The 25,469-nt window shown below is 31.2% G+C and overlaps 2 protein-coding genes and 1 long non-coding RNA gene across 4 annotated transcripts; all 3 read left to right on the forward strand.

The window, feature by feature from the left end:
• The first annotated feature begins 344 nt into the window (after positions 1 to 344).
• LOC136274677 (ficolin-2-like) lies at positions 345 to 2,230 on the forward strand. Its single transcript, XM_066082081.1, has 4 exons — positions 345 to 455; positions 1,069 to 1,165; positions 1,352 to 1,516; positions 1,749 to 2,230. The coding sequence occupies exons 2-4, from the start codon at positions 1,105 to 1,107 to the stop codon at positions 1,937 to 1,939; spliced, it is 417 nt and encodes a 138-aa protein (XP_065938153.1). The 5' UTR covers positions 345 to 455; positions 1,069 to 1,104; the 3' UTR covers positions 1,940 to 2,230.
• A 4,573-nt stretch (positions 2,231 to 6,803) lies between these two features.
• On the forward strand, positions 6,804 to 8,557 carry LOC117683589 (uncharacterized). The gene is made up of 2 exons (XM_034453155.2): positions 6,804 to 7,539; positions 7,658 to 8,557. The coding sequence occupies exons 1-2, from the start codon at positions 6,923 to 6,925 to the stop codon at positions 8,346 to 8,348; spliced, it is 1,308 nt and encodes a 435-aa protein (XP_034309046.1). The 5' UTR covers positions 6,804 to 6,922; the 3' UTR covers positions 8,349 to 8,557.
• Positions 8,558 to 12,624: 4,067 nt separating this feature from the next.
• LOC105335985 (uncharacterized) lies at positions 12,625 to 16,715 on the forward strand. 2 transcript variants are annotated; one of them, XR_010713096.1, is made up of 5 exons: positions 12,625 to 12,744; positions 13,642 to 13,915; positions 14,720 to 14,946; positions 15,285 to 15,441; positions 16,064 to 16,715. It is a non-coding gene; the product is annotated as an uncharacterized lncRNA (long non-coding RNA). The 2 variants fall into 2 exon arrangements; XR_010713097.1 differs by having other exon boundaries at positions 12,633 to 12,733.
• Positions 16,716 to 25,469: the final 8,754 nt, after the last annotated feature.

Raw genomic sequence — 25,469 nt, forward strand, 5'->3', positions numbered from 1 at the left:
GTAAATCACAGCCGAAAAATAGTTAATTGTTAATTTAACGACAAATATCGATTGAAAAAAAATTAAGACCATAAACCATTGTTCTCGTCCATTTTATTTCTTATTATTACAATTTTTAAATTTTCAATATTCTGAACCCCGTTCCAAACCAATTTTTAATTGTGGTCAACGAAAGACTCTAAGTTTAAAGTTAAAAAGATTAAAGTTTAAACTTCATGGAGCTGAAGGCTTGTTTTTTGAGACGATGCTAACAGGCCTGTCCTTTGTAATCCACTGATTGTAAGAAGTATATTGTTTTAAAGTTTACAATCACATATCTTTTTTTATTTTCAGGCGGATTTCAAACATGTCAAGAAATATCTAGATTGACCCAGAAATCTGGGGTATACGGCATAATTCTAGCAGGGGATCCAAAGCATGTCTTTTGTTCAGTTGAGGTCAACCACACTTGGACTGTAAGATATCTGTTATTCTTGGGGGAAAATCATTCTTTTTATGAAGTGTTTTTACCATGCAATTTTCAACACTGTTTTTTATTGATTAATTTAAGACGTCTCAATAAAGAATGCTTATTATCATGGAACATTCATGAAACATTCAAAAAGGGAATGAGTATTTAAGTAAATGAAAAATAAACACAGACTTAGACAATGTAAATATATCAATGCCTTTAAATATTGTGTAAACGTTCGAGTTTTGTTATAATGTGTAGCTTGTGATATTGTTTTAAACTATACTGCGAAGTTTAATCAAACTTTGTGTACCATACTTTTCCTTATACGTCTTCTGTGCTTTACTGTCGTCTCAAGCAAAGACCGATGAGCCACGATAGTCCGAAAACATTCCATTTCCTGAGTTTGTAGTTTTTTTTATATACTGTTACATTCTTACATAAATACACCCTCCGCCCCCTTACATTTATTCAGGTATATAAGTATTCTAGTATATATACACATGATGTAGTTTCATATGATTATACTTGGACTATCAAAAGACTATATCAATGGGTACTGGCCAAAGAAATCAAAACTTGGAGAGATGTGCATATTTATTTGTAATCATCATTAGGTAATTCAAAGAAGACAAGATGGGTCCGAAAATTTTATGAGAAACTGGACAGATTATGAGTTTGGATTTGGATCACCAGCGTCTGAAGTCTGGCTGGGTAAATTAGTTTTAATTGTACTAAAATGAGACATAATGTTAAAAAAGAATCGCTTCTTATTCTTTTCTGTCCTGAATATTTTGAATGGCGATGAAATTACATTATAAATTTTGAAAGTTCACTCACGCATATAATGGAACCATAATATAATTTTTTAAAAACTCGAGGTTAAAAATCATTTTAAAGGAAATAAGTACATCCATCAGTTGACCGCTGACGGTCACACAGTACTGAGGATTGAGTTGGAGGACCATGATGGAAACAAGCGGTATGCTGAATACAGCAGTTTTACCGTGGCTGACGTCACATACAATTACAGGATCCAGGTGTCTGGATACACTGGAGATGCCGGTAAATATATTGTGAAATAATTATGCTAATCAAACTTGACATATCGTCTACATATATATTTTCAGTGTATGTGAGAATGCCTATGTAAACATATTCTCCAAATGACAATTCAGTATTAACTAGATAAAGAGTTAATTCATAATTATAACATTGGAATAATTAGTCATATTTAGATAGCTGTAAAATGAAGAGTTAATACGATTTTATTGGTAATCTACTACAATACGTACAGGAAATTCCTTAGGGAGAACGTGTGCTTTCTGTAACAATGGGATGCCCTTTACCACGTATGACAGAGACAATGACAATTATGACACGAACTGCGCTGTGTGGTCAAATGGAGGCTGGTGGCACAGTCGTTGTCAGATTAGCTGTCTGAATGGACTGTATGGTGACGACAGATATGGACAGGGTGTTAATTGAGAGGACTGGAAGACATTAAAATACTCTTTGAAATCTTCTGTCATGAAAGTCAGAAAACCGTAATGACTATGTTGAAGTATAATCGGGGAACCACCAGAGTCTTGTCTGGCTAAAACTTTAGGAGAATCACGAAATGTTAAAATGTTCCATAAACTTTTAATACTGTTTTACGTATTAACTGCTTTGATATTGATTCATTGTTAATAAAAGTTATGCACGAGATTTATAAATATATGTTTTTTTGTTTTGGATAAGATGCATAACTAAGTACCATTTATAAGGAAATTGCTTTAACAGAAAGAATGAAGAAATATAATTGTGTATGTACCTATAAATCTATTATTTTTTGTTGCACTTTCAGTGTATTATTGTAAAATAGTTAACTGAGTCCTATTACTTCTAATAATTATATATTGACCTTTAAGCTAGGCTTGAAAAAAATAGCGAGCTTGATCTAAAATAACTCCAACACTACGCCAAGCGTTCTCCTCTTGATGACACACTGCTAACGGCGGAGGGTTTTTTTCTGTTTATATTAGTGTTGTCGTAAGTTTCAAGATTGTATTGGTTTCGAGATGATTGGCCGCTCCCGTTACGTGCTAAAAATTAACAATTTGCAACAAACAAATGTTGTATTAGTTTTAGATAAACATTACACTCGAACACATCTTGTGGAGACAATTAAAACCATCTTTCAGACAATTTACTTCTATAATGTTGTCGCTTAATTTGGTTCAGGCTTTTTCTTAACTAACTTCGGAAAACGAAGTATGTTAAATTTACATGCAGATCGAGAATCTTATATTTGATATAAACAAACCACAATACTACACTTTATGTGGGTGGTGATGATTTCAGAATTTCTGAAGCAAAGTGGGGAGATCTGTAATAAAATATTCTTGGTTTATTTTGGAATATTTGTGCAGAAGCATTGTAGTTATACGTCATGTCAACTTAAATTTCCCCGTACACTTGCAGATCTGCAGCTACCGTTTTTTTTATATGATAAAAAGGTGTATATATACTTCCTTAAAATCTCCATCTTTTAGGTGAAAGCAGATTTTTTAAAATTCTCTCTGTTGATAAAAAATAATTGATTGCAGTCAGATGCTTTCAATACTAATCTGTACTTAGAATAGCATTACATTTTTTTTAACAAAAGAAAAATCAGAATTAATTGTATATTCATTAATTTGAAAAATAATTGTTTATGTGTTTTATACAGATAAAGTGGATGAAAAGTAAAAATTACAATTTTTAAGTAAATCTGCAAGACATTTAAGTTAATCGGGAATTTCACGTATTCTAAATCAGGAGTGTCCCGATTTTGTTATTGTTTTTGAATAATAAAAAAGAAAGGGACACAAGGAAATAAAGAGTAAATCCACATTAAGAAATGGTATGTTACAAAAGGTATAAATTTATTACTAGAATCAATAAAGGATGAAATCGTTATCACTTGTTATGTTGTACCAGACGATAAAAAATAAAAAGCATTTTGGAAAAAAATGTCCAGTTTCATATAACATTATAACATTATTCACGTGATAAAATTAATCATGTTACTTCTTATGAAGTATACCAAGAATGCAGTTACTAATATTTTGAAAAAAAGTACATACAGCATAATTTGCACTCGAAAAATCAATTAAATGATACGAGTGATGATAAATAATAATCTTTTATTTTTGCAAGTCCAATGAAAATCCCTTTCTACGTAAAAAAAAAATTGAAACTACTTATCTAAAAATTTATTATATATACTGTGAATATTTTAGTTCCAAAAATTCTTGCTATTTGAAATTGTTTTAAGCACGCTAGTATTTACCTAAGTGCAATTCACATATCAAAAGCTTAGCTTTTGATTGTTTCTTAACATCATTTTACAATGTAAATTCAAAATATTGTTTCCAATGACAAGCCATACATGGTCTTTTATAGCAAGGTGACAGGTCGATACAACACACTTTGCAGTATTATGTTTAAAGCAAAAACAGTAACTTTCAAGCAAATACTTGCAAAATACATATTTTCTTGAGGAATTTGGACGAGAATAGTAAAATTTCAACAAAACATGCATTGACTTTATAAAGCTCTGCATCAAATTACTTAAATCTTATTAAGGCTGAGTTCTTGCTAAATGCTTTGTAGCAGGTATGTAGGAGAAGCAACTAAAGGCAGCTAGAAGGAGTATCATTTATCATATACTATCAGCTACGTTCAGTACAAATGAGGAGCTGGAGAAACATTATAAACACTACTATGTTTTAAAATAACGATTACAGTAACTGATAGATATAGCTGTTATACAATCTTAATCTGACGAAGAAGAGACAAGAATTAACGAATCAGACCATTGGCTGGCAGAAATGCTGCCAAATGAAAATACAAATGTTGCATATAACATGAATTTTGGCATAAATTTCTTTATATCAGGTGGACAAATGTCAATGAGAGGGTTATATGGACAAGGAATCTAAAATATGTACTTATGGTATGTACTTTGTACTTCAATTAGTTTGTCTTGATGTTCTTTGAAAAATTAAATCCTATAATGATTCACATGTAGCAAAACAAAAATAACTCCATATAGTTTTATATGTACGCAATTACATTATCAATATATTTTATTTATACAATATGGCACACGTATTTTATTACAAAGGTATCTTTAATGCTTTCTTTGTGTCTGAGAAAATATGGGAATTTTGAAATTTTATTTTAAAATTGTTTCTGCATAATGCAGTATCTTGTAATTTCGCTAGATTTTACACGAAGTAAACGAATCCCGACCGAATTCTTAAGTTGATGCGCAGATCAACCATTACTGCATTACAAAGTGGTTATAAAAACGCTCTAAATAGACCCTTTCGCGACAACTGCAGCACTGCTCTCTTGCGGGGCAAATTGATATTCTTTGCCGAAGTTTCAGTAGGTAGATAATTAAATGACGTAATTGAAACAATTGATGTTACGTCATATTACACCAAACTCTGACAATTTGCCCTGCAAAAGAGCAGTACCAAAGTTACCGCGAGAGGGTCTATAGCTGGTTCTTCTGACATTGGAAAACCTTAGTTTTCCCCTAAAACAAAAAAAAATAATTAAAATACGCACTGTACTGTATTATATATATTAATACACGCTTTCAAACTGTCAAATTAAACAATGATCTTTGAATTTTGTCCTTTAGGTCATATGAATAATTATATGTAGTTATCAAAGTCAATATTTGGATTGCTTTTATCATTTAAAAGTTAAAAAAAAATCTTTTAAGTAAATATATACAGAACAACTTTAGAATCTTATTCTTCTTTTCTATCAATCTGTGGCACCTTTGAATCAATGTTCATTGACAATCAATTGTTAGCACAGGTTAAATTTTGGTATTGTATTCAAGTTTGTTTTCCTTACCAGGTTGCGTGTATTAATTTGTATTGCAAACAAAACATACAATAAAAAAGACCCAAAGTATTTCACAATTTCAAAAACAATCAATTTCACAAAAAAATCCTTGACTTTCCGTTTAACACGAAAAATAAATTATCTCACCTTAGTTTTTATGAAGAGTATAATATTAGCAAATTATTTTCCTTATCAATATTTTCAACTTTTTTCATTATATTTTATTGCAGTTTTTTCATTTTTGGCCAGTGCAATTGCAATCTATTGTGATAAGGCAAGCAAAACTATAAAAGTATTTACTATTTGTCTCGAAATGTTTTTTTAGTCTTAAAAACATCATAGCGAATATCCCTTTTTTAAGATTCAACGTCTTGCGAGCAGCTTGCGTGAGAATTTTCTTTTGAAAACGTTACATGAATAATTTATTCAACGTACTGTTTTATTTCAACAAAATACATAAAGTCAACATTCCATAACTACGGAACAGCATAAATATGCTGATTTCAAATACATTTTTTCCCGATAATTAATTTAAATTTTCTGTAGTGCAGCAGCTCATACTGTTTTACGATACCTGACTTATAAGTGAACTATTAAAAGCTACCACACATTGCGGGGTTAGTTTAAATTGTTTTCAGAGAAATAAAAAAGCAGCATTTGTTTATCATGTCAGCAAAGAATAATGTTGATTTTGTACACATCGCTCTTGCTGTTTAACAGTATACATGTCTAAGAAGGGCATTGGAACCAACATTTTGAAATCCACTCACTCACCCCTGCGAATGTGTTCGGAATGTTTTCTTTATCGTTGCTAAGTATGTAATAAATCCAGAGGTGCTCGAATGAAAGTACACGAGACTTCACCGAGATTTGTTCAGTTCCTATGAAATTTCGAGCGGAAGTATAAGTGTTCGGATAATATTCTCAAAATACGTAAGTACTGGTCGTTTTTCATATCGTATCCTACTTTGGTTTATGTTAAAACATGAAATTCTTTTAATAAGTTCGTCTTATTTTACCATTTAGCGGTTTTTTTAAATATTAAACGATAATATTCAGAACAGAGTTACCGTTTGTGTTCAACACGTGTTGAGTGGTTGAAAATATAAACATTGCGTGGCTTAATAAAATCATATCAATGTTTGATGCTTGTGGTGTGCAATACCATGTTTTAAAAAACAATAATAGATGTCTGTTTTGCATAAAAACTTAGTATATCGAGTCATTTTCAAAGAACATTCTGCATGAAATTGTTGCAACAGCTGACAAAAACTATTTTTTGTATTGTTATACTTTCATGTTAAATACTGAAATCTGATTGGTTTAGACGCAGTTAATAATATTTAATATTACCCTCAGCGTTAGCAACGCACTTAGCAACGGGTAACATTAAAAAATATTACATGCGTGTAAATTATGCGCGTACGGTTCGCCGTAGAATTCACGTCATTCCTAAAGAAGTCAGTTATGCGTTTGAAGTAATGCGAACAAATAAAGAGTTTATTAAAGCGTGCGCCCGAGTATGATTGATTAAAGAAAACAAACGACAACTTAGACGAACTTTCACGAAGGAAAATCATGTTCGCAAATGTGGAAGAGTCCCATATTGCTAAATTGTTGGACGAGAAAGACTCTGTTAGTACTAAACGTACTATTAATAGGTCTGTTAGTCTATTCCGAACCTTCCTGATTGAAAAAAGAGGAAGCGGGGATTTCGAGGGTCTATCCAAGCAAGAACTCAACGAGAATCTGCGACTTTTTTATGTTTCCATTAGGACAAAATCAGGAACGAACCTAAAAGTGAGTTCATTGAACAGCATAAAATATGGTCTTTCTAAATATTTAAAAGACAATTGCAAAATTGACATTCATGGCTCAGAATTCCACGAATCAAAAGTAGTTTTCAAGGCAGCCGTGATGGACATGAAAAAGAAGGGTTTCGGATCCGTGGATCATAAACCAGCCATTTCTACAGAGGATCTAAATAAACTGTTTAATTCTGAGACCATTGTATTCAATGTTAACACACCTTGTGGATTACAAAGCAAAGTCTGGTTTGATCTTATGTTCTACCTATGCAGACGAGGTCGGGAGAACCTTCGGAAAATGACTAAGGAAACGTTTGGAATTGAAACTGATGCAATTGGAAGAGAATATGTGTTCCAGGCAATTGATGAAGCTGACAAAAATCACGGGTAAAGATTATTTATTACATTTTTAAAAGGAAGAATAAATGATTTATTATTATGTTATTAAAACACATTTAATGTATAATGATTTTAATGATTGTTAATACATGTACATAAATTTCAGATCCAATGCAGCACCCAATGAAACAATTGGAGAAGGAAGAATGTATGCACAGCCACAATTAGGAAGCATGTGCCCCGTGAATTCATTTAAAAAGTATTTGTCAAAACTTCACAAGAAATTAGATGCGTTATGGCAGCGTCCATTAGAGGCTTTTTCAGAAGAAAGTACTACATGGTTCTGCAGATCTCCATTAGGAAAAAACACTCTAGCTTCCCTTATGTCTGAAATTTCCAAGAAAGCCAAGTTGTCTCGCATATATACTAACCATTCAATTCGTGCAACAGCTATAACAGCTATGGATGAAGCAGGGATAGAGGCAAGACACATTATGCGTGCTTCGGGACACAAAAATGAATCATCAATTAGAAGCTATGCATGTCGACTTAACGAGCCAAAGAAAAGGCAAATGTCGGATTGTCTTAGCTCAGCTTTGGGAACAGTAAATAAGAATCCTACGGAATCCCACATCGATCAAGAAAATTCAATTTCAAGTCTAACACAAGAGGATCTTGATGCAATTTTTAATGACACAACATTTGATGAAATCTCGTCCTCATCAAGCAGTTTTGTTGTACAGCAGCAACAAGCAGTCAATGTTTTGAAAGCTCAGAGTTCAAACATGATGCCACCATTAGTTTGTCCACGTATAAATAACTCCACTGTTAATTTCAATTTCTACGCTCAAAAATGAACTCCAAAATGAACTGAACTCCAATTTCAATAATTTATTGTTGAACAATTTTAAATCAACTCCAAACTCCAAAATGAACTGAATTCCAATTTCAATATTTTATTGTTGAACATTTTAAATCATTGTTGAACTGTTTAATTTATTATTTACAAAATATTCAAAATATGAATTTGTTGAAGTTTATTGTTGATCAATTATTAAAAGAAATGAAAAGCAGTAAAGTTTTCTTTAATATTAAGACATTCAGTATAACAAAATAAATAGTGCCTGTTTGGGAAGGTAACAGTTGAAATTGACACCCCTCGAAAACCATTGTCAACCTCCGCTTCGCGTCGGTTGACAATGGTTTTCTCGGGGTGTCAATTTCAACTGTTACCCTCCCAAACAGGCACTATTTATATATTGTCACATTTATTTCTAGAACACATTTTATTCACCAATTAATGAAAATAAAGTTTAAAATCAATAAACCTTTAGATTTAATATTTGACTACTATAGTACCTATAGATTTTATGAACTAGACTATAAACACGAGGCACGATTTTTACTGCGAAACTGAAAGGGTAAAATAAAACCACGTGGTCTAAAATTTAAATAACAATAACATTCGCAGGGGTGTCACTGAACAAATGCAACTACAATGAATAAAATGTTCTTAGAAAAATTGTGTTCATTACTTTGTTTCTATTCAGACGGTTGCCAGTCATGTGATTGTGTCTCTACTTTTACACAGAAATCTGGAGTGTACAGTATTACTTTAGACGGAGATTCTGAACACGTTTACTATTCTATTGAAGCAAGCACACTAGCACCGGAAGATAATAATTAACTTTAAATATCGAAACTCTTAATTTTTTTCTTGGTGTAAAAAATATTTATATCTGTGTTAACTATTTTAGTATAATTCTTAATAAAAATGAAGTAATGCTTTTCTATGTTCATGATAACTTAATGCTAGTAATATTCACTGATGATTTTAAAGATACAGTTTGAATTCTTTTATTGAACACAGAGAAACCGAGTAAAAATAGATCATATTTGTTTTTCACGCTTTAAAAAAAAAAATAAAAATCTCATCTATTTGACTTACTAGTTAGATACATTTTAGCGTTCCCAGACCGACTTTTTAATGTTATTCAAGCCATTAGTTGGGCTTGACGTTTATACTATCAGGGAGCAATAGTGAATATAGTACGTGTTTCAACAGAAGCAATCTGTCTGACCAACGGAAAAGATATTTTTTCTTTATATACCTTACGATGCTTAAGTTAGAAATCAAAATTAGTCTAGTAACTCTCTTGGTCGAACCAATAGAATGTCATACAGAAAATGAGATATGTTCCATACCAAACGATGTTTGGATAGAAAACGCACACTTCTACTTAATTTTTTGTCTTATCTTACCGACTAAATACCATAAAATATGCAATGTTATCAACCATTTGATTAAGATAATTCATAGGAGACAAAATGGGTAAAAAAAATTCTACAGAAAATGGACAGAGTACGAAATTGGGTTCGGGTAACCGTCATCTGAAGTCTGGCTTGGTAAAGTGGATTTATTATACAATTCTTATATTTCTAATAATTTTTTGTTTATTCGTTGACATGTTCAATAAAGCAAAATTCAACAGGAAATGATTCCTGACACCAATATTTTCCATTTTGGTTTTAAAAAATTCACACTGAAATTCATTCAATAAGTTTTTTTAGAGAACTGAAAATACAAACCAGTATAAAGCAATAAACTTAAACTTTAAAACATTTTGACCTCATCTTATGTTCAACTGAGTCCAGAAAATCTCATATTATCCTGCATCTGTCCAATAAGCTGCTTGTAGCTGTCTCATTTGTTTCTACTATTTGGACGGCTACAGGTGACATATTGGACACTTGCAAATAATTTTGGGTTCACACACAAACACACTCATAAAAACACAATAGCATAGAAAAAAACCCACAAATACTGGCTTCTCAATTTTCAGGGAAATTTATAAGATTTCACCTGCTAACTGGGTAGAATATCCATAAGAATGAAATTTACAAATCATAATGTGATTTATTGTATTATCAGAGATACATTTGCACGCTAAAAGTATGTCAATTTTTTTTATACACATTAAAAAAAAACCATATATATATTTCAAAGATATATGGGATTTTTAGGAAATTTGGATTGTATAATGCAAGTTTCATTTGCACGTTATGATATATTGTTTAAGGTTCATAGATACTCTGGTGTGAGAGATAATTTTCTAAAGTTGCTCATGTGGATTTTGTGACACTTTGGCTTTTTTAGAGAATTATTTTCAGTAGTTAAAAGACCTCTACAGATGGATTCTAGCATTTTGAAAATTACATTTATCTATACAATTGACACACAATGTAATACACTTGTAGACTGGGAAGTGGTACAACAGTTCATATAATATAATTGATAGTTCGTAATATACGGATTCGTTTTAAACAAACATTTACGAAATTTCTTCCAATATTCACAGTCTTCAGTGTGACAGAAAATTGAATTCTTATACTTTGAAATCTCTTGTTTCAAATAATTTCGTTTCCAAAAAATGTAGAAAAAAAGTTACATTATTAGGTCTTTCTTTTCATCATCAAGGAAGTGGCATTCACAAAAAATAGTTACAATAGTATTCATAGTCTTTTTATGCGACAATAAATGGTTGTATAATGGAAAATTTATTATATCGGTTTTTGTCTTTCAGGAAAGGAAAGGCAAACTGTTTAAGAGAAATCTATTGAAACAAAAGAAGCATTTTATATTTCATTCTCTTGTATTAAAATGTTATAGTATTTTCTAAACAGTGTGTGATCTCTTCTTCATATCGTGATAATGCTCATAATTTTTGAGAATATAAGATTTAAATAAATTTATATCGCAAAGTATAGTGCTTTATGAAAACGTCCATTAGAATATTACATACATTTTGACGTATTTTGTTGCAGAGGGTTAATGAACCTTAAAATAACTTTTTGATAACTCATTTCTAATGTTTGTTATATCAAGCATAACATTAAAGTTAGTTTTTAACGTCACTATAATCCTTTGCAGTTTGCAAAAATTCTTACCTACTTTGGAAAGTTTACATTACAGCTTAGAAATGGAGGGATTTTTATTTTTACATGTAAAAAGCAAAAATTAAAAAAATCAAGTCAATCTTGGATAAATATGTTTACGTCTTAGGTATATATGTAATATTAAATCATTGTCATTTTGATACAACTTAGATCTGCGAAAGTAATCTTATTTTGGATCAAAAACTCCTCCTAAAACCTCAGACAAATCGTTGAAAGGGAGACGTGTCTTGCTTCAAAATAATCGAATAGGTATGTGTTTTTTTCCATTCGTGAATTATATATACATGTATTAAGATTATGCAACATATTTGATATAACACCTAGTTGGTATAGGGCACAGTTTTAATAATTTTGAGGCATTTCTGATATTAAAAAAATATACAGTTATGATATTAATTATTCGATATACTGGGTTTTTTTTAATATTGATACATTTTGTATTTGTTAAGTAAGGTAAACAATTCTACTTTCGATTTTTCAAACATTTTTTAAAAATTCTTTTTTCAAGTTTTGTTCTTGCAAGATCACAGAAACCTTACATGAGCAAGAAATAAAAATTTTGTGGATGATTGACATTGATTTAAAACGTGTTTTATGGGTGTAATTTTGTTTACCGTCACTTCCGGTAAAAATTGAAATTTTGTACTCATGAGATCCCAGAGCCTATAACTGATCAAGAAACTTTGATGCATAATAGACATTGGTTTAAGGATGTGTTTGACTGATGTCATTTGTCAACTGTTACTTCGAGTTTTCACTGGAAATTTGGCAATTTTATATGCTTAAATCTCAAATGATGATTCTGCACACTTACAATCGCATTCGCCCAATTTCTTTTTATTACTGTTAATGCATTAATCTCAGATTTCTCAAAATCAAATTTTGAATATGATTTTTAAGATAGGCTCGGAAGTTATGATGAATTTTTAACATATTCAAATCGTTGACGAGTCATCAAGTGTTCCGAAGTAAAAATGATCTTCATAGACAATAGTCGCAATTCAACCTGTTTAACACACTGAAATCATAATAAAACAAAACAATTGTTTTGTTCGGTTTATCGTAACCATGGCCCATTCGTTGTTTTGATTATTCATAATGTTTGGCTAGTCTTTTAAAACCCAAACAGTCAGGCGTAAAGCGTCAACCAATGACATTGCGCTATTGATTTTATCGATTTAATTCAGTCACAATGCACGGACGCGTATATAGAAGTGCATCTAAAAGGAAAGGAACATGAAGTTGAAACATCAAATTGTATGGATCTTCTTGAATTCCTAACACAGTAAGCGTTCGGTATGGTTTTGTGTTTTTATAAAATTAGAAGTTGAATAGTGTTCCTTTATTATTAAGACGTAAACAACAATTTTCGCTCTGATATGAACACTTCTTACTAGACTACTTAAACTGATCATTGTAAGTTTGTTTTGTCTATTTAAGAATATATCAGCTATTGTTAAATATTTATCAATGTATTAAACCTAACGACATACTGACCAGTGTTTACTGCAATGAGTTTCATATATATCTATATGTGATGATTAGAGACAAGTTATTTTTAAGACTTCTATTAAAAATACGTTGGAAAAATCATAAGATATCGAAAGATTAATTTTATAATTCAATTTGTATAACAATTTATACTTGTTAAAATGAAATTTCAAATTACTTTATTTATAAAGAAAATCGCTTTAAGTTACCCTATTTATGTATTTAAAAATCCCATATAGAGTGTATTAAAAGGATGTCATTTTTAAAAGGATAGCCTTGTCCTATTAAAGCTGAACACCGCTCGTAATTAGGCACCGTCACACCGTAATTACCGTAATTACGTAATCACCGTAATTAGGCACCTGGGGCTCGTTTCATAAAGGGTTGTACTTCCAGACTTCGCGCTGCGCCGGTGTAAATACGGGACTAGTACGAATATTTGCGTTTCATTAAAGAGCGCATCTTTAACGTCCGACTAAAGTAAAGCAATGAACAAGTTTTCATCACATTTAGTAATAACCTTACCTTTCAAAAATCTTTCATTAAAATTGCTTCCCGAAAAAAATGATATTTTCGTGTGCTCTTAATTTCCTATCGACTTGACGAGTTTATATGTTTCCTTTTTTTATGCTATCAATAGTATCTATTGAACGCTAATTTATTATATAAACAGACGTTTTAGGCTTTTATTATATATTATAGATTATAATGACTGACAATACCTCCACAATATCTAAAGAAGATCGCAATTTTTGGATCCTAAATATAGTGATCCAACACGTTGCTCCAATAGCTGTGAGGAAATTGTTCAATGATAAAATTCCACCAAATTGTTTGGCGAATATTTTAAGCAGCAATGTTAAGATTATTCAAGACCTGGCCAACAAAAAGGTCATCAATACGCAGGCACAAGAAATTCTGGTTAGAATTCCAGGATTCAAGTTGCCTTCAATGCCATCATCGCCAAATACAACAGGTGAACAATTTGATATGTGTTTAGTAATTACAAACTATTTATGAAAGATGTTCTTCTGTAGTTAAGATTTTAAAGCCACATTGAAAGCAAAAAACAAAACAAAACAAAACAACAAAACAAAACAACTAAACAACAAAACAACACAACAACAAAACAACTACAAAAACCAAATTATTTCTTCCTGTCTCCAAAACAATTCATTTTACAAATTGTGACTTGTGAATTGAAGTGTCTAAATAAATCATAAAACTCCCAATACCTATTTGAAAATAATGTTAACCATATGCCAAATGTCCAATATAATTTTCTTAGATTATCATAATGACCATAATCTATTGTGGCTGAAGTTTGTTTGAATTGAATTGATCCGAAGTATAATATACATGTATGTAGTTGTTACAAAACAAAATGTCAAAAAACTAATTTGACTCCCTACCCATGGTTCTAGTATATGTTTAGGTTAATTGAGGAGATCCACCAAATTGGGAAAGTCGTCATCCTTTTGTGAGGAGTTTTGGTCTTTGGGCTTTAGTTTCTCGCTAATGTTGAAGAATTTTTTAATTGTTTTTTGCACTGCTTTAACTATGCGAGATAAATCTCTGAATTTTAAATGGGTGCTTTAAACTACATGTAGTGGCATGTTGTATACCTCTAATTTCTTCCCTTTCCTGGTATGACTTGGTCTTTAGAACTTAAACTACAATGTTGTGTATCTTAATCTAATTTATGGATTTATGATTTACTTTCGTTCAATGCGTTACAATCCTCTTTCATTCGTTATATGTACAAATATCTTTTTTGTAGCAACGAGCTCTGATGATTTTGATATAACATTGATGATTTGCCTCTTACGAAGTCTTAGTTTTGTTCAACCGCCTACCAGTGGATGGGACAAACTTCCACCAGTAGGTGAAAACTCTCTCGGGGCGAATTTGGCAAGAATTAAATTCTACAGGAATACATTGTGCCATACATCAAAGAACAAAATAAATGACAAAACGTTCAAAAGAATATGGTCCTGTCTAACACATGTGAGTTTTAATATTTTTTACTGCATGGTTTTAATTACAAAAATTTTTAATACAACACTTCACTCATTCAACAGATGAATAATGGTTGTAAGAATGTTTAGAAAGCATAATTTATTGTTTTTGATTCAACTTACCATTAAATCTCATCTTAACAGTTCAAAAAGAAATTTCAAAATGATAATAACAGAATATGTTTTATCTTTTAGAAGAGAGTTTTTTAAGTTTCTCTTTCTGATAATAACTAAACGTCAATTTTATTTATTTCTTTTTATAATGCATGTTTATCGTTTATCTTGAATACTTAAATGTTTATTTTCAATTTGTAAATTTCTTTATAGTCCTTTTCGGAGATAAGTTGCGGAGACACGGACAGCATTGTTCGTGAAATTGAATCTTTCGACTTTGAGGGATGTGGCCGGGAAAAACTCCTATGTCAAATACAAAAGGAACTACATGATATTCAGAGTGACTTGCAATTTCATCAAAACTGGAAAAGTAAGATGTTGATAAAGTGTTTTATACTTTTGTCAAATATATCATGGTCTGGTTAAATGGCTGTAGTTATTGAACCCCCGTAAACAACGTTTGCGTGGTAGATACAAATCGCCTTGTCTGTCTGTCTGTGCAATAGCGTCTTTCTTATATAGGGACATTTAAATTCCGACTTCACACAAAGATTACTTGAGGCCTGAGGGTGAGCCATGATCTTGATCCAAAGTCGATTGTACAAGGTCTTTATGAAAATGCATTTTTCGTACCTAAGTCACATTTTTTGAGGGAAAAATTTAACTTAAAGATTACCTGTGACCTAAACATATGTTCTGACCTTGATCTTTGGTCATTTGTGCGAGTTCAAAATCATTGGCAGAATAATCGTGCACCCATCGTTTTCCAATACATGCAGACTTGAGTTATCATTCAGGGAAGAAGCGGGGGTACCATTTGTGAGGTTTCTTATTTTATGTTGATTACACGTAATACATAGCATGGTATACAGGCATATTAATGCAGGTATTTTTTAAGCCTCAATGCAGTTAAATTATAAGCCATGACCAACAAAAGGTTCTCTCAAAATACACAATAAAGACTGTATAAACAAATATAATTTATCTTACAGCTAACACTGCAAGTGTGTTGGACGAATGGAGAGATGAATTAGAAAACTTTTATGAGACTGGAGGCACGAAGAAAGTTATAGAACAGCTTGATAATAACACTGCTGTCATGGTTACCGGAAATTCTGGAGTCGGCAAAACTTTTATCATGAAATACGTTTCACTTCTTTTTGAGAAAAATGGATATGAAGTTGTCTTAATAAGCTCACCTAACGATATCATTCTTCAAAGATTTCCCAAGCGAAAACAACTTTTCATTATAGATGATATCATTGGAAAATATAGAGTTGATAGCGTCGCAGTTGAATTGTGGAGAAGATTACATGACCGCCTAAAAGTTGTCTTTAAAGAGAATAATGTAAAATTGTTGAGTACATTACGTCGCCAAGTGTATACTGATATGAGTTTGCAATTTTTCTCCACTGTGTTTAATTCAACAGTCGTTGATCTAGAATCAGAAGTTTTAGTTTTATCTTCAAATGAGAAAAGGGGAATGCTTACAAATTACATGAAGCGAAGGAAAATATCTGAGAACTATGATGATAATGAATTGTTGAAAATATGTTCTTGTCAATTTGCCTTCCCGTTGTTATGCAATCTATTTACAACAAATCAAGAATTCTTAAAAATGAGATTAAAGTTTTTCGAATCTCCGTCCATTGTTTTTATAGAAGAACTAAATCGCTTGCAAATAGAAAACAAGGAGGTGTATTGTGTTCTTGTGCTTGTAGTAATGATTTATCTAGAAGATCTGCAAACGATATTTGATATTAACTGCGAAATAGAAAGAAAAGAGGCTTTCACTAAGATTTTACGTGCTTGCGAAGTACCAGAAAACATTGCCCGAAGAACGCTTAAATTGCATTTACAATCAGTTGCAGGTATGTTTGTTGAAAAAACAAACATCTTCAAGTTTCAACACGACAGACTAGAAGAAACAATCGCATGTCATTTTGGATCCCAATTTCCCGATATATTGCTGCAGTTCTGTAAACTTTGTTTTATAAGGGATCGGGTTCGGTTTTCGATTAAACCAACAGATGATGAAAACATATTAATTTTAAAGCAGTCATCTTTCGACGTGTTTTCAAAACGAGTCATTGATGAAATAATAAAAGGGAGATTCAGGGACATTCTTTTGAGCGAGCCAATGCAGTGTAAAAAATTTATTGAACACTTTGCTTTTTACATAGAAAAACATGAAATACATTTGAAAGACATAGAAAATGCTTCATGTAATGAGACATTTTTACCTCCACAACAGCACGAAGAAAACAAACATAGAGTTTTGAGCGTATCGAACAGATTTGCTCTTTTAGAAGAGTTGCAGAGTAGGAAAAAACTCTTTATTTATTGGGTAGCTGCCATGGGCTGTATTCAGCTCTTTTCATTATTATATCAAAGACAAGGAAAGGACCAACATCAAAACTTAAAGACGGATCTTTTGCATGTCGCTGTCTCAGGAGAAAACATTGATGTCGTAAAATTGCTTATTGATGAAGGAGTGAACTTAAAATCATATGACGAATTCGGCATTCCATTGTTATGTAAGATAGCCGGCACAAACCGTTGTGATATTGCTGAACTGTTGATAGACAAGGGCGCAGATGTTAATCAGCCTGACGAGATGTGTGGATGGACACCTTGTTTTGTTGCTTCTTGGTTTAATGAAGCCGAAATGATAACATTTCTGCTAAGTAAAGGGGCCAGCATTGAACATTTTGATTCTCAGAGAAGGGTTCCGTTAGCAATTGCTGTAAAAAGAAACAATACAGAATCTGTATCAGTTTTACTTAATAACGGAGCTAAACTATATAATTCGTCTAAGGTATTAAATCTTACCTACGATATTGAAATTGACTTTTCTAGTGTACTGGAGGAGGCATTACATAACAACAATCCCATAATACTTAAGATGCTGCTGGATTCACAAAAAGGTAAAAATAAAACAAGCATGTCAATTCCGCGTTCATATAGACACGCAGGTTTGGTAGGTAAACTTGCAATCATATTTTTAATGGAAATCAAAAGATATGATTTAGGAAATCCTTTATTTAGCTGTTTCGTCGAAATTTGCAATGCTATTTTTTTCTACGACATGGTGAAACTTAAAAACATATTTGCCAAAGAAGATTCGATCGAAATATTTGCAACTCGTAGGGGTTTTTCATCAATTAGACACAGAAGAAAGATGCTTGCAACATTCAATGACAACTACTTGCAGTTTTGTCCATTGCACTTTTCGGCCATTTGTGATAATACAACAGCAGCAAATATATTAATTGAGAATGGTGCTGATCCGTTTCAACGAGACGTTCTAGAAAGAACACCTCTTCACTTTGCAAAAAGCCAAGGGATGCTTAAAATATTTTTAAGTACAAATAAGGATTCAGAATATTCTATTACATATTCTCCGCTTAATCTACTTAAAATGGCTTTGAAGTTTTGTGTCACGTTTGAAATTGTTCCATTTCTGTTTGAGAAATTTTCAAGGCCGTACAGTGACTTAAAAGCTAATGTTAGAGACATCAACGGAAACACTCCATTACATGCATTGATTCTTGGAATGAATTCCTCTGAATGCGTAGATGCTGTTGAGACGCTTATTAATAATGGCGCGGATATCAATATTCGATGTAACAAGGGTTACTTACCAATTGACCTCTTCAACACAGTGTCCCTACCGTTTCATGAATCTGTTATTGATAGGGGGAAATTTCTTTTAGGAGGACAAAAGAATAAATCGTATGTCAAAAAAGAAAAATGGTACTTGGGAATCTTGGCTACATTATTTGTTGCACTTTACATTTTGTTTACCTTTCATATTGCCAAATTAGCCTGTTATCGGAAGGAAACAAGTTCATCATCAGATCAATTGCTTTTTTACTTTCAAGGTATGGAGTATTTACAAATAGTATATATGTATACTTTGCATCGATTATGTAACTCTTTTATTATATCCCAACAAAATTCTTCCTATTTTGGAGTGGACACGAAACCCATCAGAAGTAAACTCTATTCCGAACAAAACTTTTTAGTATTTTTAGACAAAGTAGTAGTGATGTTTGCATTCGTTCGCTTTATTGCTCTGAGGATTGCCAATGTAAATTCAGCAGACAGTTTCTTTTTTGTGTATTGTGTTCTAGAATGTATATATTTTTGCATCTTGTTTATTCCAAATCCATGCAAAAACCTGGTACTTGATTATCACTGTAGATTGATATTTGTTTTTAAGATTAGTTTGTTGTCTTGTTTTGTCCTCTTTTTAATATTTATTAGATCATCCGACACTTTGACATGTCCTCATAATATTGTTGAGGAAAACATTAGCTGGGCAAAACTACTGTTCTTTTTTATAACAAAGGGCATAATGTTATATATTTACTTAAGGTTGTTTACATTCCGATTGATAAAGCCTTTGCTCTGCCTTGTATTCCAGCCATCACACTTATACAGAGAAAGCGCATCGCATTTGTCTTTCGTTTTGCAATTGCTCTTCGTGATTGTTGAAGTTTTATTAGTGCCCCTCACACATTTATTTTGTGAGTTTAAAAACTGTTAACAAAGAAAAGCTTCTTTAAACCCGTCTAGAATAAATTGAATTAGATTATTCAAAGTTATAACGTTCGGTTGATATTTTTTTCTTGAACTTTTTTTCAGGAATATTAATGTAAATGTTTGTTTATGTTTCCCCTTTTTATTTTTTTAATCAACTCTTATAGTCGAAATATAAGCTCAACTTTCTGACTTTATTGTTTGAACGATATTTCATTTATTTGAAAGCAAATCGGCTTTGACTGATTGTAGAGCTTTGGTTATTTATTTCAAAACGTCCGTCGTTGCTCCACGTCGTCGATAAAACAGATTTCGTTGTAGCCTTTTTTAGATTAGAAATATTTTTCTACTATTTTTGTGAGGATAATATAGACTTGGTATTCAATGCAAAAATATGTCAGTAACTGATTAACATATATACATTTATTATTTAGAACTCTAAAATCTTCATTAAAAATTAACCCCCAATTTATCAACAACATAAAAAACAGTTATGGCAGGTCTCATATGATTTTAAGAGACTAAGATTTTACTCAAAGATAATTCAGTTGAGATGAAAAAGTATTCAGGCATGACAGAAAATAAAGTTCTTGATACACAATAGTTGATCAGTTCCTTTTGTCAGTAATGTTCAAATTTCAGGGGGTGGGGGTTTCTCCGCAGTGTTTTTGTTTCTCTTAAAGAAAACACATATGAGTTATACTTTAAACTTTTATGGAAAATGGCCCTGTTGTTGCAAATCTACACTACAGTAAACGATTTTTTCCCAACTTCGTTTTAAGTCTCTTTTATTTATATTAATAAATATTATTATACTTTTGGACATAAAGACTTCAAACTAGGTATATAGTAAGATAATATTTAGAATTATTACACGCCACCAACAATGTTGACCTCAAGTTATCTTTTGTTACAAGGTCAATCATTTTCTGCATAATATTACATTATTTTCCTTTAATATAAATACTTTGGACTTATATTATAGACAGATAGTAAATACCCGAGCTGAAACACATCATTTTTTTATTACTTTACTATAATGTTTTTATTTTAAGGTTTATTACATGTAAAATATACTTTGAAAAAAGGACTTCAAAATTAAAACAGAACAATTATGAAACCCTTATATTTACTGTTGTTAACTTTTTTACATCGACCCTAACTCAAGGACGAATGAGAAAAAAAACAACAACATTATATTCATACTGTTCAGACTTTAAACTTTATATATGCTCTAGAGATGAAGTGACCCATATTAAATTGAACTTTTTTTTTAACCTCAAAGCCATCATTTTATGAAAAATGTTCTAGTCCTTATCATTGAATTTCTTTATCTTATATCCTTTTAAATTATCAGGTGACATAGATAAGATTATATAAAGCGTATCTAAATCATAAAAAAATATTGACCTTGACTCATTTTGTCTTTTAATGTCAAGCGTTTTCTTAAGAATACTGTCTGGAATATAACATGGAATACATGAAATACATACATTTAACTTTATCACAGATAGATGGTATTAAGCCTAGATAAATCTACCCCAAAAAGTACCTTAACTTCAAAATTTTAGATGCAAAATACAAAAATCCCCAGTCGTTTCCTCAACAACATTTCATTGAAGGACGTCGGAAACAAAAAACAATAATTATACACTTTGTTGTTATTTAACCATTACCATATTCTTTTATCAAGATAAATTTAAGTAAAATATCACAATTCCTGTTAAAAAAGATACCTTCAAACCCCTTTGACTGAAAGACTTCATGCGTTAGATATATGATAAAAATAAGGGTGAAATCTAGCAAAATTTTGACCTTGACTTTATTAATCTCAATGTCATTTATCCTTTGAAAATTATTACCTAAGTCACAGCGTAACAATTCTTTAAGATAAGAACGTGTAGATGATATAAAACATGGCTGAACCTATCAAAAATATTAAACCTTTAACTATTTTGTTAAAGTTTTCAAGGTCAAATTTCATTAACGATTTTTTGGCTATAATACCTGATACACTGGTATGACATTTAGAGTAGCCAACATAATCCTTTATAATTTATAAAAATCCCCATGTCTCCAAACCTAGGGGAGTTTGGGAAACATGTGCTTTTTGTTGTTGTTCTTTTTGGGGGAGGGGTTATTAAAACTAAAAATACTCACTAGTTATTTTATATTAGTGGTCTTTTGGTTGTTTTTTCACTTCGATTTGCTATTCATTGTTTTTCAATTTTTCAAATTTTGTGTTGACCTTTTTTTTTTGCTAAAAGAAATGACACAAAAAAGATAAATGATATTCAGAACTCTCTACTGTCTAATACCTTACTCACGATCGACATCGAAAGTGTATTAAACACGGAAATACCAACGTATTAGTTTGTATCTTTTTTTTAAATAATTCGGTGGAATCCTTAAAAATATATTTATATTTTAGGAAATAATTTCTCTCAGAGAATTTTAATTTTTTAGCGAGAAAACAAAATACTTTACTTGTTACATGAAATGTAATATGTTATACAATGACGCAAACAATCTTATTAGAAACTAAAAAAGGAACAGAGGTTAAAAAAAACCAAACAAATATGCCAACAGAATCAATATAATCGTTTATCATCGCAGTAAGTGGATGTATCTTCGATTCCTAGTTATACATGTTTTGTTTTACAGTCAAAGTCAGTTCATTGTTTGATTGACATAAATTCTTTGAAAATAAAATTTTATAAACAACGTTTTAGCGAATTTACTGAGATCTGTGCAAATATATGAATATATTTAAATCAAGTGCAAATATACGCTTGTTGTAACAATATTTTTTGATATGCTTAGTTGAGTTTTATTTTACCTTTGGTTATGAACTATAAAGATGAGAAAATGAGACATATTTTTATTACATAAATAAACCACAGACTGTTTAATAAAAATGATTATGTTCAGGAAAAACGTGTTAATTTGCCTTTTGTTATTATTTTCCATTTTTCATTTAATATGATATAACTTTTTTCCACTTACAATGTACACTTCCAAAGAAAGGAATTACACGTTGTGGATGTGAGTTTTTGTAAAATGAATCAATGAATGAACTAAGTTCGTTTCAAACAATGACTAGAAAAACGAATATTAGAATATGTGTAATCTGATGTTTCTAAAACACTATTCAAAACCATGTGATGCGGACATCGTTTTTGTGGAAATTGATAAAATGCTTCCCTCCTAATATTTTTTCATTGAAATTACAAAACCCAGCAAAATACAAAAAACCTGTAATCAATTATGACGTTAATAAAATGTTGACATCATAGCTGAAATTATGGGTAGTTGGTGTTACGTCACAATGAAAATGTGTAGTACTTAAAGTACTATAAAGCCTTATTTCGTATAGGTGTTGCTACAGGTAAATTGGTTTTTACTAAAGGTAATTTGTATACTCTGTCCCAAGATATCCTGTATTAACATTTTGCTTAATTGCTTGATATGTATAAATACCTCAGGGTTTTAACAATGTTCAATCAAAGGTATGAAAAATTTCCAAGATTTCTCGGTCTAAACGCCCCTGTTTGCTTATCAGGTTTTAAATCAATGCAAAAAAAATGTGATATCTACGGGGATTTTGTATTGCAGCAAGCCCGGATGATAACGTTGTAAAATTGCGCGATGTATTTCGAGTGTATTTCGAATGGAGAAAAAATGTAAACATTCCCGATTATAAATCTCCGTAAGGAATCTGTTTTCGTCCCTGTGAATTTTTTCAAGTGAAAGTTGATAATGTGTCAATGAAATTATCTTGGAAATTATCCCTTTCAACTATTACAATAATTATTGCACTTCTTTCACAGGTATGTGTATTTTTTTTTAAATCGTCCAAATGTGCTGTATAAATATCTTGGGACAGACTATAGCAGGAAAATCGAATTCCGGACTTTCAAACGTGTTAGTTATTCACTGTTTTGGCGCCAGTATAGACGCATTACCTTTACTTTAACTCTGGCTTTGGATGTTTGACACCATTTTAGAATTACATGTATCTACAATTTTGCTTACCACGTTGTTAAGGTTCTAATATTTTCCACGTTTAAACTATAATAATAAAATTTTGAAATGAAATTTCATTTCAAGTAAACATTTATCACATTGTTTTTTCTTAATCGCCTTAAGTTTATATTCTTTATCTTACGGTCATATTGGTATTAACAACAGTAGTTAGTGTACTGAGTAGTTATATTTCACCTCTTCTATAATAACTGTGGGAAGTGTCAAAATTAGTAACTGGCAAAATTAAGTTAGTAACATGCATGTACTTAAAGGCTCCTTTCATTTAAGAATTTTGATCCATGCATTTTAATGACTTTTTTCAGAAAGATTCCAAACGTCATATGAACTATTGTGACTAGTTTAAAGATTATCAATAAAATGACGACTAATGAAAAGTAAGTAGAAGCTTAAGGTATCCGACCCATATTAGAACCTAATTTTTCTAATCTTGAATATCAATCATGTATTAAATAGTCTGATATGTTTCGAAGCTTTGAAGAATAGAAACGGATTTATCGAGAGAAATTTTCAAAAAATATTATTAACTAAGCAGTGATTAATTAAAGAAGATTGCATTAATTTCTATGGAGACAAGCCTTTAATCTATGACGTCACACCATTTATTCCGGTTTGCTTTTATCAACATAGCATCAGTATATATATATATATATATATATATATATATATATATATATATATATATATATATATATATATATATATATATATATATATATATATATCAGCATATCATGATACTCGCTCTAATTGATAAGTTCTGGAAAATTTGAAACAATATCGACTAGAGACTTTTACCTTTGACTTTCCACTAAATTACAAACCAATCTCAAGCAGAGCGTGTTTGTTGAAATCTTTTAAAGCGGAGGTTAGTGTCGAAGACGGAGGAATCTCCGAGTAGTATGGAGGGTAATCGTGTTCAAAAATCCAGACATGTAAACTTGTAGATCCGAATATGTAATCGTGTTTGTGTGTGAGTCTGAGTATGAATATGTGTAATTCTGATCGTGTAACCTATAAAACTCAGGGATAAACACTTCAGAGTTGACCCCGAAGGCCTTCAATCTAATTTTTCCTAGAGATGCAAATTGCAGCTGTAAAATGCTGTTTGTTATTTACATGTAACTTGCCACTATAATACACACTTTCGATCTGTAGTCTCTGCATTTGTATTTCCGTTTTCTGAAATATCACGACTGACATATTGCAAATCAACAAATGTAAAGTCTACAAGTTTGTCGAATTTTGACATGACCTTATATGGAAATAGTGACGTCACCGATAGAAAAAGGCTAGCTGCAGGTAAAGGCATGTCGTAATCGCCGGAATAGGGACGGAGTAAATATTAAAAAATACAAGGTGGGTCTATAATCATATTATCTCTGGATAACAACTTTTCTTAGAAAGTATTATTTTTCGGAAAGTTATCGATAAGAAGAACAATGAATTTAAAGACATTGGTTTTGAGATTTTGATTAATATGAGACACAAGAAGCGACACCCCCTTTGAAAATAAATAAATAAATAAAAATTCCAAAGATAATGTCAACTGTCATGAAACTAAAATGTGTATAAATTATTGTTAAAAATGTTTTATTTTGCATTGTCGGCAATGTGTAGGGAAAAAAGCCTATCATGCAGGTGAAAATTGGCATTTTTTTTTTTTTAATTTCAAGCAATTATTACGGGATACGAGCATGACGTCCTGAATGAAGCTTCAATACAGACTCACTTAGTGATATTGGTTGATAAAAATTTTTCGGAGAGCTATTATAACACAGCTCTAGAGCAACCTCTGAACATGTACTG

This window comes from Magallana gigas, chromosome 4, assembly GCF_963853765.1.
Source record: "Magallana gigas chromosome 4, xbMagGiga1.1, whole genome shotgun sequence".
NCBI lineage: Eukaryota > Metazoa > Mollusca > Bivalvia > Ostreida > Ostreidae > Magallana > Magallana gigas.